Genomic DNA, 16,110 nt, shown 5'->3' with positions numbered 1-16,110 from the left:
ATATCCTTGAGAGAGCGAAAAGGCCAAAAAGATTACAATGAAGGTGGTTGAATTCATCGCTTTGGACAACCAGCCCATCTCCGTGGTGGAGAATGCAGGTTTTTGCCGTCTTTTAGAGCCTTTGAATCCACGGTATGTCCTGCCGCCTTACTGTAGCTGTACAGCAAAGCTTGTGACAACATACGAGGTGATTAAAAACATGATGTGACTGCTGTTAGTTTTACAACTGACATTTGGAGCTCTGACATTTGTTTGAGTTTTACAACAATGCTAGCTGAAGTGAGTTAAATGGAACTGAAAGACATCACTTAGTTAATTTGTTTACTTTAGTATTTTTGTAAACAAAGAAAAAAAGGTCTGCAGCTCTATTATCTAGGCAAATACAGATCAGGACTTGGTATCCACAGATAATAATAATAAAAATCGGATCGGGGGCTGATCGGGACATCCTTAGTCACAAGCATAAAAAAGTCAGCAGCTCATCTGTGTAGTCCCACTGTCCCACTTCCTGCAGCTCTGTTGATAATAATCTGAACGATTATTGTATGTGGGTATGTTCTTTGTCATCTATCATCTCTGTCATTTATGAATCAAATCAACAAACTAGGTGTTGGGTAAACGGTCCCTTCAGATGAAAACAGGTCTGAGCAAAAAGGGCCTGGGTCTTAAGGGTCTGCAAAGAGAGGATATCTAAAGGGAGCCTCACAGACCTGCCTCCTTACTATACGAGGCAGCTGCAACCGCAAACAGACAAGGTTGTGTTTGGAAACATGTCCTGATCCCAGACACAACAAGTCTTTATTTAGTGAGCCACACCCAATCAACTGCCACTGTGTCCCAGTCTGGTTGCCGGGGCAAGAGGCAGAATAAAGGATCCTGTGAGTCCATGAGAGAAATCTGAATGGAAGAGGATAAGATCAGGGAAAAGGAACCACGTTTATTTTTATCTCTAGATTTTAAAGAGTATTGCACCAATGTAAGGCAGCCATCTGAATAACTGCTGTTTTTTGACAGCTTACTTCAGTTTTCCTGAGCTAGCCTGCATCTTAAATGAGTGACCCCTTCCTCTAATCTACTGTCTATATCATGAAGGAGTGGAGCATCAAAGTCCAACACAAAGAAAGACATTTTTAATCAGTATCTCTAAATGTAATCAACTAATAACTGTTAATTAAGTAAAAAGAAATAAACATTATTGAGTAACAAAAATGTTACAGCTTAAAAAAAGAGCCAGAGTGAAGTTAACTTGAACTGTAAAAGAGAATGACAGTAATGATATAGAGAGGCTCGGTCTTAAGAAGTGGGGTGCAGCAGACAGATTTACAAGGTTCAGCCAGACGCAGAGCACACAAGCCACTTAAAGACACTCAAGTTTGTGACTGGCCCTAAAAATGACAGAGCACACAGGCATACAAACTGTAACAAAAGGAAAGCGACCGGCGTCTACTCTATAAAACCTAAATCCAGACAAGGCTTTTTGGAGGATTAAGTTTACTGATGCCCGATCCTATAAGTCTAGAGGAGTCTGCAGGTGAAACATACATAGGATACAAAGTACATGAGTCTGCTTTAAGTCCCATGTGAAACTACATGTCAGCATTATAATCCAAACCAAGATCTTTTCCTAAACCTGACCAAGTAGTGTTGGTGCCCATACTTATGCAAGTTTGTGGTTAACTATGCACACGTTGACACAAAACTACTTCATTAGGTTTAGTTAAAGATCTTAAACATTTAGTTTCACATGGGACTTGTGAAACCTGTGTTTGACCTGTTGGCTTTCCCAGCCAATCAGCACTGTAGTACTAGCCAATCACAGGAACAGGAAGACGGGACCAGGAAAAGTTCTATTAGGAAAAAAACATAACTTAACATTGGTGGGGACAACAACTTTTTAAATGTATTTAATATATATATTAATATTTGAAATATGATTATTCATGTCATAATTTCTCCTAGTAGTGTTGGAGTAGTTTAGTTGAGAGAGAGCGAGGACAGAATGATTTATCCGCTTCATCTGCACTCTCCCTGCCTTATGAAGGAGTTATGAATTCACAAACAAATTATTATTGTTTCATTACTGGTTGAAACTTTTTAACTTTTCATCTCCACCTCAGTAACTTGTATTTGTAGCAGTAAATAAGATTTATTCTTTATTTTGTCCATTAATTATAATGGATAAACGCAACTTTTCGATGAGGTGTTTTTATTTCAAATGTCCCACTGTAACCGTCGGGCAGCGATATTAATCAGTGTAGTATGTAGAATATTTAAACAAACTGCACTCCCTCAGGGAGAGAGAGACAGAGAGAGAGAGAGAGACAGAGAGAGAGAGATTGGGCATGCATATGGACAGCGCGGATGCGACGCAAATAGTGGTCATTTGAGCACGAGACATGTTCCAATCCAAATAAAGCACATTTAAAAACAACAATAGTTGACCAAAGTGCCGAACAACCAAACATAAAGACCATAAAAACAACACAATAAAACACTCAGACCAATTAAGAGACAACAGGACAATAAAATAGTGTAAAGCGTAAAGACCACTAGTAAAGGAAACAGAATGAAGGCCTAACTCTCTTGCAGAGACATGTTGTTCCGCTGTATACATTTCAGTTCAGTGAAGTGTGTAAACTGAACAGTACATGGAGTCCTTGTTTACAGTGAAAGAGTGTTTGCTGTCTCGTGCACGACTCCTCCGCACGTTGAAAGTGCAACAGTTACGCGTATCATATATTAATTTTTGGACAAGAATTATTGGTAGGGACAGTTCAGTAATTTCTGCATCCCTATACAATTCTACACCATTGGCTCCACCAACACAACAAGTACCACAACTTGACTGATCAACAATGTTTGTCTATGCAAGTATTAAATGTGAACAAGTGTGTTGTCTCAGCATTAGAGCCAAATACTGACCTTGTTGGCCTGATCGGCGCGGTGAGCCATCGTCCTCCTCTCCGCGTCCCATCGAGCATTGGTCTCCTCCAGCTGCTTCTCCATTGCCCGCTGCAGACGAACAGCCTCCTCCTTTGAGTCACATACGGATGTCTGCAGCTCTGCGATCAACTGTAGGTGACAAAAATATTATCTTAGTTCCTGATTTTGATCGATCCTCATGTGGCAGACGGAAAACACATCCACGAACATACTGACAAATGTGTTCTTTGTTTTTTTTCTGCATAGATTAGTCAGATGAACCTTTTCTATGCTCATGTTCAAAACAGTTAATGGACTTAATTGTGTGTGAAGTGGAGAGGAAACCTGTTGCCAGATGCAAAATGCAAAACACAGTCTCACTAAATGACTGGTACCAGATGGAGAAAAAAAATGCTTTTCACATTTGTCATGGGTTTTAGATGGCAGTAACAATCACCTTGAAACACTGCTTTTCCCAGAGTCTCATGTCTTGTGCCTTTTTTGAGACTAGACAGAAGACACAGAGAACGCAGAGGGAGAGAAAGAGAAGAGGGAGCTAAAAAAATAGTCAAGAAGGAAAAAACAACTTCCTTTTTTGAAGAGCAGAGTGACTTTGTGTTGGTGAACTTGCGGTGCACACCAAGATGAAAAGGAACTGCTTCGGCTTTGAAATCCTCCAGTCAAAATTAACATTCTATTTAAGCCACTGTCAGGGAAAGGCAGGGGAAAGATGAGAGAGAGTGAACGAGAGGGGGAGAGGAAGGGAGAAAGGGGGAAAGAGAAAGAGACATAGTTAGGGGGGGAGAGAGTGCTACTGCTAGCTTTGGGCAAGACAGATAATTGTTTACTGTGTTCAAACTCCGGAGGACTAGGCCTGCTGGAATCTGCACATTGTGTGGGAGTATGGGAGTTAAAGTGGTGCGGGTCGACCACAGATAGAGAGAGATGGAGAGAGAGAGAGAGAGAGATGAGGGGGAGATTAGACCTATTTTGTCAGAGAGAGAGCCACATGAAAGCAACAAATGGCACATTATTATGGGAACATCTTTTCAGGCCGTAATAATTATTTAGCAATATGGATTCCCTGCATCTGCCGGTCTTCAGCCCCAGGCGGTGGCGGCACTCTAAACTAGTGAACTCAGCTGCCTGTCTTGTTATTCCTGTATATATATACACACACACCGCAGCACCTTTTTTTCTGTCTGATAGCCAGCCAGGCCTTTTTAAGTCTGTAATTGGTCTGGTGAGACTTGCCAGCCTGCTAGCATCTCTGTGTAGGGCTAAAGGCGGGCCTACCTGTGCGTGAACCTGAGGTAAAAGAGGGAGAAACGAGCATGTCTGCTGGTTATTTACTGTTGGTAAACACAGAGGTGTATGACTAAGGCAATAAAATGATGGCCAACCTAGGAAAAGCTGATGCTTTGCCACGTTACATGAAAAGAAAACACTTGACTTTGAAACAGTGTATCCTGGTTTCAGACATCATAATTGCAGTGCACACCTTTATTTTTATTTAGTGAATTCAAAAGGGAGATGGAAGCAAAATGGCAAACAACAGATGCTATGAGTGCTATAGGCTTTGGCTCAATGACATGAACCATCATGCATTGGCCTCCAAAGATTGCATATATAAAGATTACATATAAATTAATTAACTAACAGAAAACGTATTTGCAACATGTCTGAAACATATTTCCTCTACTTTTAGACACTCTGCATTGCCTAACTTTTGATGGCAGATTTCATAGCTTAAGTCAATAATACATCTTAACACGACCACCTGGGGGCCACTTGGGGGCAGCACAACAAGCAGTAACAGTACGAGCAACAATACCATTAATTTAAAGAGAGAAGAAAGTTGATAACTTGGGCAGGCGGCAGACAGAACTTTTTTCACCATACAATGTATAAAGGTTTTAATAGCTGTGTCTTAATTCAGGGGCAGCGTCCTTTAAAGGACGCAGGCTATGAGACGGCCTGGTCTATGGAGGAATTCATGCTTGTTTCACCAGCTGTGTCACAAAGCGCCGCTCCTGACGCCTAGCAACAGGCAGCTAGCGGGCTACCTAGCTAACGTCACATTACTTAACCCATTATCTTAAAGTTAACTTGAAGTTTCAAGGCCCTTTCGTGTTTTAACATTTGTATTGCTAGCTATTCGATTGAGTTGAAACCAAAAACTTTCACATGTTTAGAGTGTATTCTTCGGCCACTTGGAGCGCAATGAATCTTGGGATACGTTAGGCTACGAGGGATGCACCTGATGGATCCTTAGTGGCCTGGGAAAAGGGGGACACATTTGACGGCACATGTCAAGGAGCCTTAGAAATGGGACAGCCTTTGACGGCCTTGAAATACGTCCTTCAAAGGATGCAGCCCGTGAATTGGGACACAGCCAATGTATCTAATGTGACTTACCCTCGGTATCTTTAGCTGCTGCCATCGGAACCACAAGTGACCATATTTGGACACGAGGGTGGAGCAGCTGTTGATATGCATTGCTATGCCTCTATCCTAAATAAGAGGTTGCCATGGTAGTGTCTTGTCAATCACAAGGTAGCCATACTCTAAAGCATATATGCTTTATTGTCTTTTGGATTCCAAATGGGAGCATCTATGCTGTAATTCAGACCTTAAATCCTTTGGGAAAATGTTCATTGCAAAATCCCACTGCTTTCTGGAACCAGTAGTGTCGCCCCCTGCTGGCCATTACAAAGAATTAAGGTTTAGAGCACTTCTGCTTTGGCTTTACTTTTCAGACCCCTGCGACATCCATGCCCTTTGTATAGGCTATGTTGTTCATTGAAAAGAGCTGCCTACTTCGCCTCCAAACAACACTGATGAGGAAGTAAGAGTGAACCAAAACACTGTATCTGCAGAGCCTAAAACTATAACTAAGCGTTGTACGATGACAGCCGATTGGTCCTTTGAGAGAGCTGTGGCGTTGGGTGACGATTCCCTGTGGAACCCCCTTTCACATTACAGATTGACCTTTGATCCATTGCTTGTATAAAGTATTGTTTACAGCAACTTTAATAATGACCGATAGAGATAATGACCTTAAGCTTAAACTGTGAAAGATGGTAAATCACTGTCTTCAAGTAATTTTAAATTGGAGAATGTGTCAAAATGGATAAATACTGCATCAGATCGTATTAAGTTAATACATGCCAAAGGGTCACATGTGAACACTGTTTGTAGATCTTAACAACCATCATTCTGCTGAAATAAATGAGGTATATTTGCATATGAAGTGAACCTTCAACCCCTCTCTTCCAGAACATGGTACTTCTCATGCTCCGTGTTCCCTGAGGAAATTCCCCCTACCCTCCTACCTACTTCCACGGTGGACAGTCAGGGATAAAGTAATGATCTCCCACTACTAACACAGCTACCACCCACTGTAGCCTGATCATTAAATGGGGGAAGAGAGCACAGCCCTGTTCAGTTCACAGGTCACCCAGGAGGACCACTCGCAGCTAGGCGCTTAGCGCGCTGGATTGGATTGGAGAGACACTAATTAGGAGATTCTGTGCGTGTGTGTGTGTGTGTGTGAGTGAGAAAGGCAGAGAAAAGAGAAAGGGATGTGTGTGTGCATGCACGTGAATGTGTACCCTTACGTGGTGCGTCTCCAGCCCCCTCAGGATAATGTATGGCGTGGTATGTTTTTAATTGGGCTATTAGCCATGCAGTTGAGCTCAAGAGCGATGCCCCCTGTCAGACACTGAGGGGTTAACAACTGGGGTTAGCCTTTGAGGTTCAAAGGCCTCTTGTTTACATTTGACTGAGTTGCCTCAAGGGGAGTTCCACCTTTACCTTTTAAAACAAAGCCGCCAAAGCCAACGACAAATACCCTGCATTAATCACGCATATTAATGTGTTTGCACAAAAACCCACAGCATCAGCATAACCCTCTGCATAACAACACACTCCAACAAAGGTGTTGAATTCTGCGCACAGGGACCTTTCTTTAATGTCAGCGAGAGAGTTGTTTCTTGAACCTGTGCCAGCTTTGGGTCCCCAAAACACAGGATTAATCACTTGTTGCTTTGTCTGCGGTGGCATAAAACACCGCCAAAGCAGGCAAACACGGCTGAACTTTCGCACTGCATCCGACTTCTTTTGAAGTCGAGCATTGTGTAACCTAATAAGCTACCGTTTTCTCACAACATCTGCTTGTCAACCTCGCTTTCAACTCTGTGCCTTTGCCAGCCGACCCAAAATGGGGGGATTTAAAAAGGAGAAGAAAGAAAGAAAAACACCCCCCCCCCCCCCCCCCTCCTTTGAATCTCCTCTTTCGGTAACAAGGTGCAATTATGGCCGAATGATTGTGACATTTTCCCCTGCTACAGAATCAAGACAACTCTTTTCTTTCGTAATGTAAACACTACTTATGGTGTTTGGATCTTTTAAACTGTGAGGTGAAAGCTGCCTGAGCTCTCAGGACGACTTCTGTCATTCAACAAAATGTCTCAGAGAAGTTCTGCGCCTGCCTGGAGAGATGAATTATCCCAGTTCTAAATGTGCTCAACGTGAGGAGACTTAAAAGAATGTTCAACATATGGCATAACAGGAGGAGGAGAAACAGGTTTGGAGATGAAATAAAGAAAGCGAGAGAATGAACAGTGAAAGAGAGAGATGCATATGGAGGGATGTCAAAGTTTTACATCTTATTCAGTGTAGCAGAGGGAAGATATGGGGGCAATCACAACATAACATGGAGATCTACAGTAGGCTGCTTGTGTTTTAGATAAGAGTAGGGATTGCTGGTAGTAAAGACAGCATTTACTGCTCATAAACCAGACTTATAATGAATGACGAATTGTTCTTGTGTTGGCATCTGTTACCATGCTACATATTCCTCACTATGTACCCGGCAAAGAGTGGCAGATGTTGGTGGAGCTCAAAAAGCAATTGGTCTTTCCATGAAAGATTAACTCCTCTCCATCCAGACATCGTCATGTGGTCTGCTGTGGAGAAAGGGGCCTGATCATCGAACTTACAGTCCCCTGGGAAGAGGGCATGACAGCAACCCATGAGAGGAAAACACCTAAAAATACTCGGGACTGGCAGCAGAGTGCCAAGAGGCTGGCTGGAAAGCCAAGGTTTACCCCGTGGAGGTTGGATGTCGGGGCTTTATCAGCAGTGCAGTTATACAGCTGCTATTTGGTGCTGGCTTGGCTTGGCAGGGGGTGGTGGGGAGACGTCCCCAACATGCCATTGCCCCCCCACCGGGAGATGTACTGGTATAGGGGGTGAAAACATCGGTTTCCAGCTGACGACCCTGCAGCTGACCTAATGGCAACGGAGGAGGTGCGACAGCAGGAAAAGCAAGAAATGACACCTCACCTGTACGACAATCTAATACCTCTTTCCCGCCTAAATATAACGTGTTGACGCAGGTTTTTTAGCACTGGAAAGACCTGCTTCTAGATGCAGATTGTCTCTGTTCCCATTGCCAGTGGAGTATCCTCATTTCAGTCTCTTTTCTGCTGCGTTACTCGTTCAGTCTGTTTATCAAACGCGGCGCCGACAAATTAGAGACAAGGAGTCACAGGAGTTACTGAAGGAGCGTAGCATCGCGCTGGAAAGGGGGCGGAGATTAGCGTGTCGACGCGGGTTTTGTGTTCCATTCGATGCCGATCGCAGCCGAGGCGATAATCACCTGGGTCTACTGCAGAGTCGTTTGACCCTGGTCTGAATGCCGATCAAGCAAAAAACCTGGGTGTTTGCAGGTTTTTTGACCAGTGGGAAAGCGGTTTAAAAAACCTCAAATAAATAAATAAAATGAACTTTAATGTTCAGTGCACAGCCGTCCAACTGCAGCCTCTTGCAGAACAAGCAGTGTGTGGATTTTTAAACAGCATCCATTGATTTTTTTGCCACTTGGGGGCAGCTGAACAAGCTGTAAACACAACACTGATATAAAACACTTAATGCTGGCTATCAGTTGTCTATTAGCATTCATTCAGATCACATTCAGCAGCTTCAGGATTTATTTAGGAGTCATGTTACCTTCCAGCTTACTACCAACAACCACTTTCACATTATGCATTAATACAAGAAAACATCCAGAGAAGAGCTTTTCTTTCAAGGATGAAACCTGACAACCTGTCAAACTTCAGTTTGAGCTGCAAAGGAGAGGGTTTCCACCATCACCTCTAACACCTCTGACCACAGGGATGAAAGAGGGAATGGATAAGTAAACAGAAACGCAGGATAATAGAGCTTCAGATCGGATCTATGTCAAACAAACGTCTGTGTTTTATGTTTAGATTTGTCTGAGCTCTGCACAACCCTAATGCCAGATATGGGATGTGTTAGTGTGTGCACTTTTGTGTTATCCACCTAAGGGTGAAGGGTAGGGTGGCTTGCTGTGTCTTCAAGAGTGTGTGTGTGTGTGTTTTCATGTCTGCTTCCTCACTTCCTCCCGTCATTTATCAAATCTTTCAAGCTGTTCAGTGAAAGAAAAACAGGAATATAAACTGAAAGAAGGGGGAGAAAGGGTAGAAGAGAGAAGTGATTACCTGGGCAGACTTGGTGAGCTTCTGACCGAACTCCTTCTCAATCTGCTTCAACCTGGTGTTGGTCTGCAACAAGAAGGGAGAGTGTGAGACAGAGATATGCACACAGACAGATAGAGAGACATAAAGAGAGAGTTGTGAAATTGAATCTTCTTTGAGGAAGTCCACACTCCCAATCTACCCACACACACACTCATGTTGACCTCTGCCTCTTGGCAGTGTGTCCCCGCGGCGCAGGCCTGTGGCCCCTTGGCACAGCGCCAGTCCCAGCGTTCATGTGTGCCAGCAGGTAGTGACGGGCATGGCGCACAGTGGGCACTACTCCCTTTTGATCCCCTGCCAACAATTCATCACTTAACAAGAAGGAGGGGCAGCGGGGAATTAAAACGCTGCTGCCAATTAGCTATAGGGAGAGAGAAAAAGAAGGGAGATGATCGGGAGAATCTGGGAGACACAACACAGAGGAGACAGAAGAGCAGTGAATGGAGATTGTTGTTTGGAGTTTATTGAGCGCCGCTCGACTCTTTGTTTTCAGTTGTTTCTCTGTGGGAAGCTCGCCAGCTGGAAGCAAAGAGTGCGAGTGTCTAATACATGATCTGCCTCCCTTCAGCTAGCCGTGTTGTGATGCCAGAGTTTCATTGAGAGGCTGAACAGTTGAGTGAGATAATTAGTTGTGAAGTGCTGGAATGCAACGGGGGATGTCAATGGCTGGCTGTACGCGCGGTGACGAGGTTTATACAAGGGCTGTTGAAAGACTAAGGCTTAAATTAATGGGGGATAGAGGTCAGTGTTTGAAAGGCGGGCAAGTGTTTTCAGGAGATGTGGATTAACCCAAGCTTTGAACTCTCATAGTGTACAATAGAGAATATCCATATCTTAATATCGTTCCTGTTTCTTGTTTTAAAACTCATATATTGCAGATTTACACATTTATTCTCTTTGCACGTCTAAATGTCAGTTGACTATCATTTACTATCATTGTGCTTTTGTATGGTTGTGTGCTACCCTGCTACAGGTGTTGCAGAAATTCCATCTCATCTTATCGCAAGACCACTGTAAGAAACTTACACCCCAGTAAGCATCTTGCAATGCCACTGATGTTATAAGCAAGACAGAGGAAACTTATCTATAGACATTTGAAATAAAAACATACAGCAGGAAAGTATTTAGTTAGCTCCTTTAAAACTTGATTTATACATAAAAACAACAAAGAGACACACATGCAGGAACACACTCTCCTGTCCTGACAGCCACTGACAGACAGACAACCCACTAACAAATACCATGTCATTGAACGCACCCGTCGCAGACTTCAACACCTGAGCTGCGTTTGGACTCTGCACCCCATCCAAACACTTCCTGACAAACACCGCCGTCCTGCTCTGAGCGGACACACCTGTCACCACTGAAACACAGAGCCATCGCCAAGGATGTGGGCCTGTCTTCCTGCGCCAGGACTCTTTGAGTGGCAGCCCTGCTCATCCCTAGGGGCCTTATAGCAGCTGATGAGAGAGGGTTAGACAAAGAGGGATGGAGAAAAGAAGGAACTGTGTGTGGGAGAGGGGCGCAAATGGAGTCCTTCTATGTTTTTCTTTAGAGCTGACACATTCGTTGTCGCTCCAGCTTAGTTTAAATGTCACTGTGGTAGTTAGTATTAGACATTCTTAAAGGGCCAGCGCGCCGATCATGTCCTATCATGCTATTATGGGGAGCTAAAGTGATTATGGTAGAAAAAGAATGCAATGTGGCTTTTGGAGGACGCTATCCGCTTCTCCAATGGGCCCTGGGAAACCTCCACCAGACTACGTAAAGTGTGTCATCTGGCGGAGGCCAGGGAGTTCGCTGAACTACACTTCCTCAATCTAGGACGTCCGCCTCTGATGTCATGTCTCGTTCAAAATCGTCAGGTTTGAAATATGAAATGTAATGTATTTTTTAGACAATCCACCGGTATATTCTGGTCGTGTTTCGGATTCTGTACCGCTCTGAGCTGTTGCCTGCAGCGATCAATGTCCTTGACTGGAAAACAGGAGTATTTAACTCCAGCGTCTCTCGTCGGGCCGTTCCTTTCAGAGGGAGAGGCGCAATGTATGCTGGGTGTTGTAGGAATGTAGAATGGGCGAAACCACGAGCCGTTTGTACGACTTTCTCCACAGCTATGGTGCCAATTTCAAATATTATTGCTTCTATCGATTACAGAGAACACCAGCTTTGACTGACGGTTGGTGAATCGCTCCTTTAAACATAACTCTGCCCCTTTTTAACATACAAGGAGGCTACATTTCAATAAAAACATCATAATAAGCACAAAAATATGAGGCATAAAGCCATATTTTCTGATATTTGTGGTCTATACTGTGAAAATGATAGAACAGGATGAGACTAAATGCAGCTCAGTGGGAGAAAATGTTAACATCAAAGTTATATATCAGCACCTCCTTTGCATCTGAATGTTAGGTAATGAGGTGTGTGTGTTTGTCTGTACTATATGACTGTGAGTTCACATGTGAGTGATTCACAGATAAACATATGGTCATATTGACATGCAAACAGATGTCAGATGTTTCATAAAAACATAAAGAGCTTGCTACTAGCCTATTCCTTTTACCTCGAGAAACTCGAGGGAATTCAGCAGGAAGCATTATACAACATCATACATTATACAGCTCAAGCATCGAGACGAGCATTTAAAATGGCTGGAAATAGATGAAGATATGGATTGTACATGCAAGGAAAAGTAGCCCAACAGGACTGTGACAAAAACAAAGAGAAAATCAGAGCTGAATTAAAAGCCCAGCTATATGTGTGCGTCTGTGTGTGTGAGTGTGTGTGTGTGTAAGCACTTTCAAAGAGACTACCTGTGCCCTGCCAAAGGCATTTTCGCGCTGAAGGCACTTTGAGGCTGTATCAGGCTCTTCAATCGCCTCTTAATCCTTGCTGTGTGGAGAGCGGCTGCTTTGAAGTGTGTGCGTGTTTGCGCGCGTGTGCGGTTACTTGTGTGTGTGTGTGTGTTAAAGAGAGTGGAAGTGGATCTGAAGGCGAGGCATGCAGCGCTTACAAGAACTTAATTAATAATCTGCAGTGGGAACCAGGCCAAACACACACGCATATAGACACATACAGACAAACACGTGCACTGAAAAAAGGACTGAAGGGAGTGGCAGAGAACAGGGTGACAACTTTCTCTCTCTTGCACACACATTTAAACAAAGATATGCACTTAAGTTGAACTAAGTCAAACATAGACGACGGGCAAACAGGATGCATGAAGGCCAAACACACTTGCAGGGTTTGGAAGTGAAATTTGCTCAAGGTGTGCTGTCCTTTTGTTTTGAATGGACCCTGGTTATCGATGCATAAGGAAGAAGGAACAAAGTAAACATTTCTCAGCAGAGTGATCCTGCCAACACATGAAAACTTCTGTGTGTGAGTTCAAGTCAATGTGTCTGTTCCAGTATTTTCAGAATCTGTTCAGTGCAGTCTATAGTCCTGGACAGGATATTGCCTCCATATGGCATTTTTCTACGACATGTTTCCAATCATCTCACATTGCTAAAGAGCAATTATGGTTTCAGCATCGTCCTAAAGCTGAACTCTGACAGAACAGAGAAAACAACACTTAAAGGGCCAGTTCGCTGATTTTCAACCTCAGTCCTATCATGCTATTATGGGGAGCTAATGCCATCATGGTAGGAAAAAATGCAATTTGGCTCTGTGCCTTTGGAGGACGCTATCCGCTTCTACCACGTAAAGTGCGTCATCTGGCGGAGGCCAGGGAGCTCACTAAACTACACTTCCTCAATCTAGGATGCCCGCCTCCGATGTCATGTCTCATTCAAAATCGTCAGGTTTGAATTGTAGACTGCAGACATGAAGATTTTTTAGACGATCCACCGGTATAATCTCATAGTATTTCCTTGACTGCAAAAACGGTAGTATTTCACTCCAGTGTTCCTTTCATGAGGGAGGGGCGCAATGCACGCTGGGTGTTGTAGGAATGTAGAATGGGCGAAACCACAAGCTGTTTGTACAACTTTCTCCACAGCTATGGCGCTAATTTCAAATATTACTGCTGCTATTGATTACAGAGAACACCAGCTGACGGTGGCTTTTTCCAGGGGAGAACTGTTCCTTTAAACAGTTGAGTCATGTGTTAGTTACTACCATTCTGGAAACATCTCTACAGTATGTTCAGGTGTCAAAACAGGTTGTGACCAAGCAGTCATTTTTACATTTGACAGGCCACTGAGGTGAAAAGTGCTGATCACTCACGGATTTCTGCTGGTTTGATTTTAAGTGCAGTTTGTGAAGATGTTTTGTTTATGATGACAGATCCATTCCATTCTCCATGGTTAGCTTTGTTAGCCATATTCTCTCATATTAGCCACCAAACTGTGTCTGACTTCACTATGGGAGCATGCACTCCTCTGACCTATGACCTTTTCTCAGACTGTTGTCCTCAGTGGTTCAAGCTGTATGTTTCCTTGTGTTTCAGGAGCAAACGGTGCGTGCTTCTATCAATTACTGGGAACACCAACTTGACTGACAGTGGCTTTTTCAAAGGCCGAATTTCTCCTTAAAGACCTGCTGATGCACAGATGAGGTCACCCATACAGATCAGACATAACGTGACGAAGGATTGACAGGTGATTGGGTAAAGAGCAAGGTGACAAAGAGTCACAAAACAGCCTTTTACTGGTTGTGCGTAGCTTCACACTGCACGCCACATACAGTATATTGCACACTGGGGAGCTGATTTGCGGGGTTTATTTCTCGAAAACAAAAAAAACAGATTTCAAAGACGAGCGTTCCCCCCCATTGCTCCGCCAAGCCTTCAGTTTTAGTGGCAGCACTATTTGTAAGCATTCAAAACAATCCTCTGTTCACTACGCATGTCTCTCATAACAATTTGAGTTCAATCTGCCAGCGAGGGAGAGCTGGGAGATGTTATTTGCTCGTTTGTCTGTAATCATTGCTGTCTTGCTGTGCTTGCTTGTGTATCTGCGTGTGGGAGAGAGAGAGAGAGAGAGAGTTGGTGTTGTAATGACAAGAGGCTTTATTTCCATTTCACAGTTTGCCATCACTGCCTGTCAGTAGTGATTCTCTTAATCCTTGCTGCTCACTGTCGCTGTCGCGGCACGCACACGTACAGAAATGATGCATCACGTATACACACACAGAAGCAGATAAACATACATCCAACACACACACACAACATACCGAACGGTGAGTACACACTTAGCCAGTCAGTTTTTGGTGTCAGTAAACCAATTACATCCATTAACATCAGTGTGAGTGGGCTTCATATCTAACCCACATCTCAAAAGAAGCTGGTTTGAGGCTGTTTTTGCGTAACGGATGAAGTTGCCGTAGAATCACATACTATCACTTTAACATAAGCAGGTGGACAAACTTTAACCCCACAGAAAAAGTGTCGATGTTCAGGTTTGTGTGAACTCTTCAGGTCTTAACCTAAGATGACTGTTAAGCCATGATAGCAGCGATTTCTCTGAAGAAGATGAAAAGTTTCTCCAATTGGTCATTGAACTTAGATTGAACTGTGATGAAATTCTGTCTTTCTGGTTGTCTGCCTAGGTAGACCTCACGTCCCATCTCTCAATGCCTCCACCCTGTCTTTGATAAATAAGTCTGCCTGATGTTTCTGATGCAGGATGATTCTGAATTAGAAACTTAACCCAAAAAACAGAGCCCAATATCGCGGTGTCCCACTTAAAACTCCACTTCAAACCCGAGTGTAATCTATAGCGTGCAACAAGATGGGAGCTGCCTGACGCCATGTTTTAATGCGATTGAGAAAGTGTGTCGCTTCCCTCCCTCCTCTTGGAGGACTTCAAAAAGTGAGCAAGGGAGCTGTGTGATGTTTTTTTGGGACGGCAGAGCTTTTACTTTGACTCTTTCATCTGCTGGGTGACTCACTCGCTCTCTCTCTCCGCCGCGGGGCCTGATGGTGCACTGAGGAAACGAGGAGCTCAGATAGGTCTAAGCATGCGTACATTCACATAAACATATAACATAAGAAGTGATTGGACAGTGACATCATTTTTTGTTATTTTGGATCTGCTAACTAACATTATGAGTTTGAAGTAAAACATTAAGTCGTTGCTTTCACTGCAGACTTTCAGCTTTAATTCAGGGGTTTTAACAGCAAATTTTGGTGCAGGAAATGCAACCTTTTGTATACATCGAGCCCTGCGTGCAAAAGCTTATCGGAAGAATTAACATAATGTAACATAATAATGTTAGATTGGGAGGGCAATGTATCTTAGAGGCATCTTTCTGTTAGATTTATTATAACATTTTTCTGGAGCTGAGCTGCTGAGGGGTGAGCCATCGTGCATCCTTACTATCTCTGCTGAGAGTTGTGCAACGCAAAACAGCGACCGGGAAGCAACAAAACAGCAAAATGGCGGCGACTGATGCAACACCATCGCGAAGTCTGGGGGCATTTCACCCTCAATGCTGCAAAGAAAGAGACCTTGCTCATCACGGGAGCACATCGGTAATGCGCGAGCATCACAACCATTCAAAAGTGTAACTCGGTTGGTTTAGAGTTTCAAGTACTTTTATTTGTTGTTTGCTTTTATTGCTGCCTGTCCTTGGTTTACAGAAAAAATGTATGCTTGATTTGATTGATTATTTTATA

General features: G+C 43.5%; 1 protein-coding gene across 1 annotated transcript in view; it reads right to left on the bottom strand.

The window, feature by feature from the left end:
- Nucleotides 1-16,110, bottom strand: part of cep112 (centrosomal protein 112) — a 115,351-nt gene that overhangs the window by 26,376 nt on the left and 72,865 nt on the right. The window contains exons 22-23 of the mRNA XM_069674002.1: nucleotides 9,450-9,512; nucleotides 2,923-3,072 (exon numbers count right to left, since the gene is read on the bottom strand). Of these exons, the coding sequence (XP_069530103.1) occupies nucleotides 2,923-3,072; nucleotides 9,450-9,512 (213 nt within the window). The remainder of the gene's footprint in view (nucleotides 1-2,922; nucleotides 3,073-9,449; nucleotides 9,513-16,110) is intronic.

The sequence above is a fragment of the Semicossyphus pulcher genome, unplaced genomic scaffold, assembly GCF_022749685.1.
Source record: "Semicossyphus pulcher isolate SPU_LCO1_2020_fin unplaced genomic scaffold, fSemPul1.0.p SCAF_23, whole genome shotgun sequence".
Lineage (NCBI taxonomy): Eukaryota > Metazoa > Chordata > Actinopteri > Labriformes > Labridae > Semicossyphus > Semicossyphus pulcher.
The sequence above is the reverse complement of the archived record's forward strand: the minus strand, read 5'-3'. Positions and strand labels throughout refer to the sequence as shown.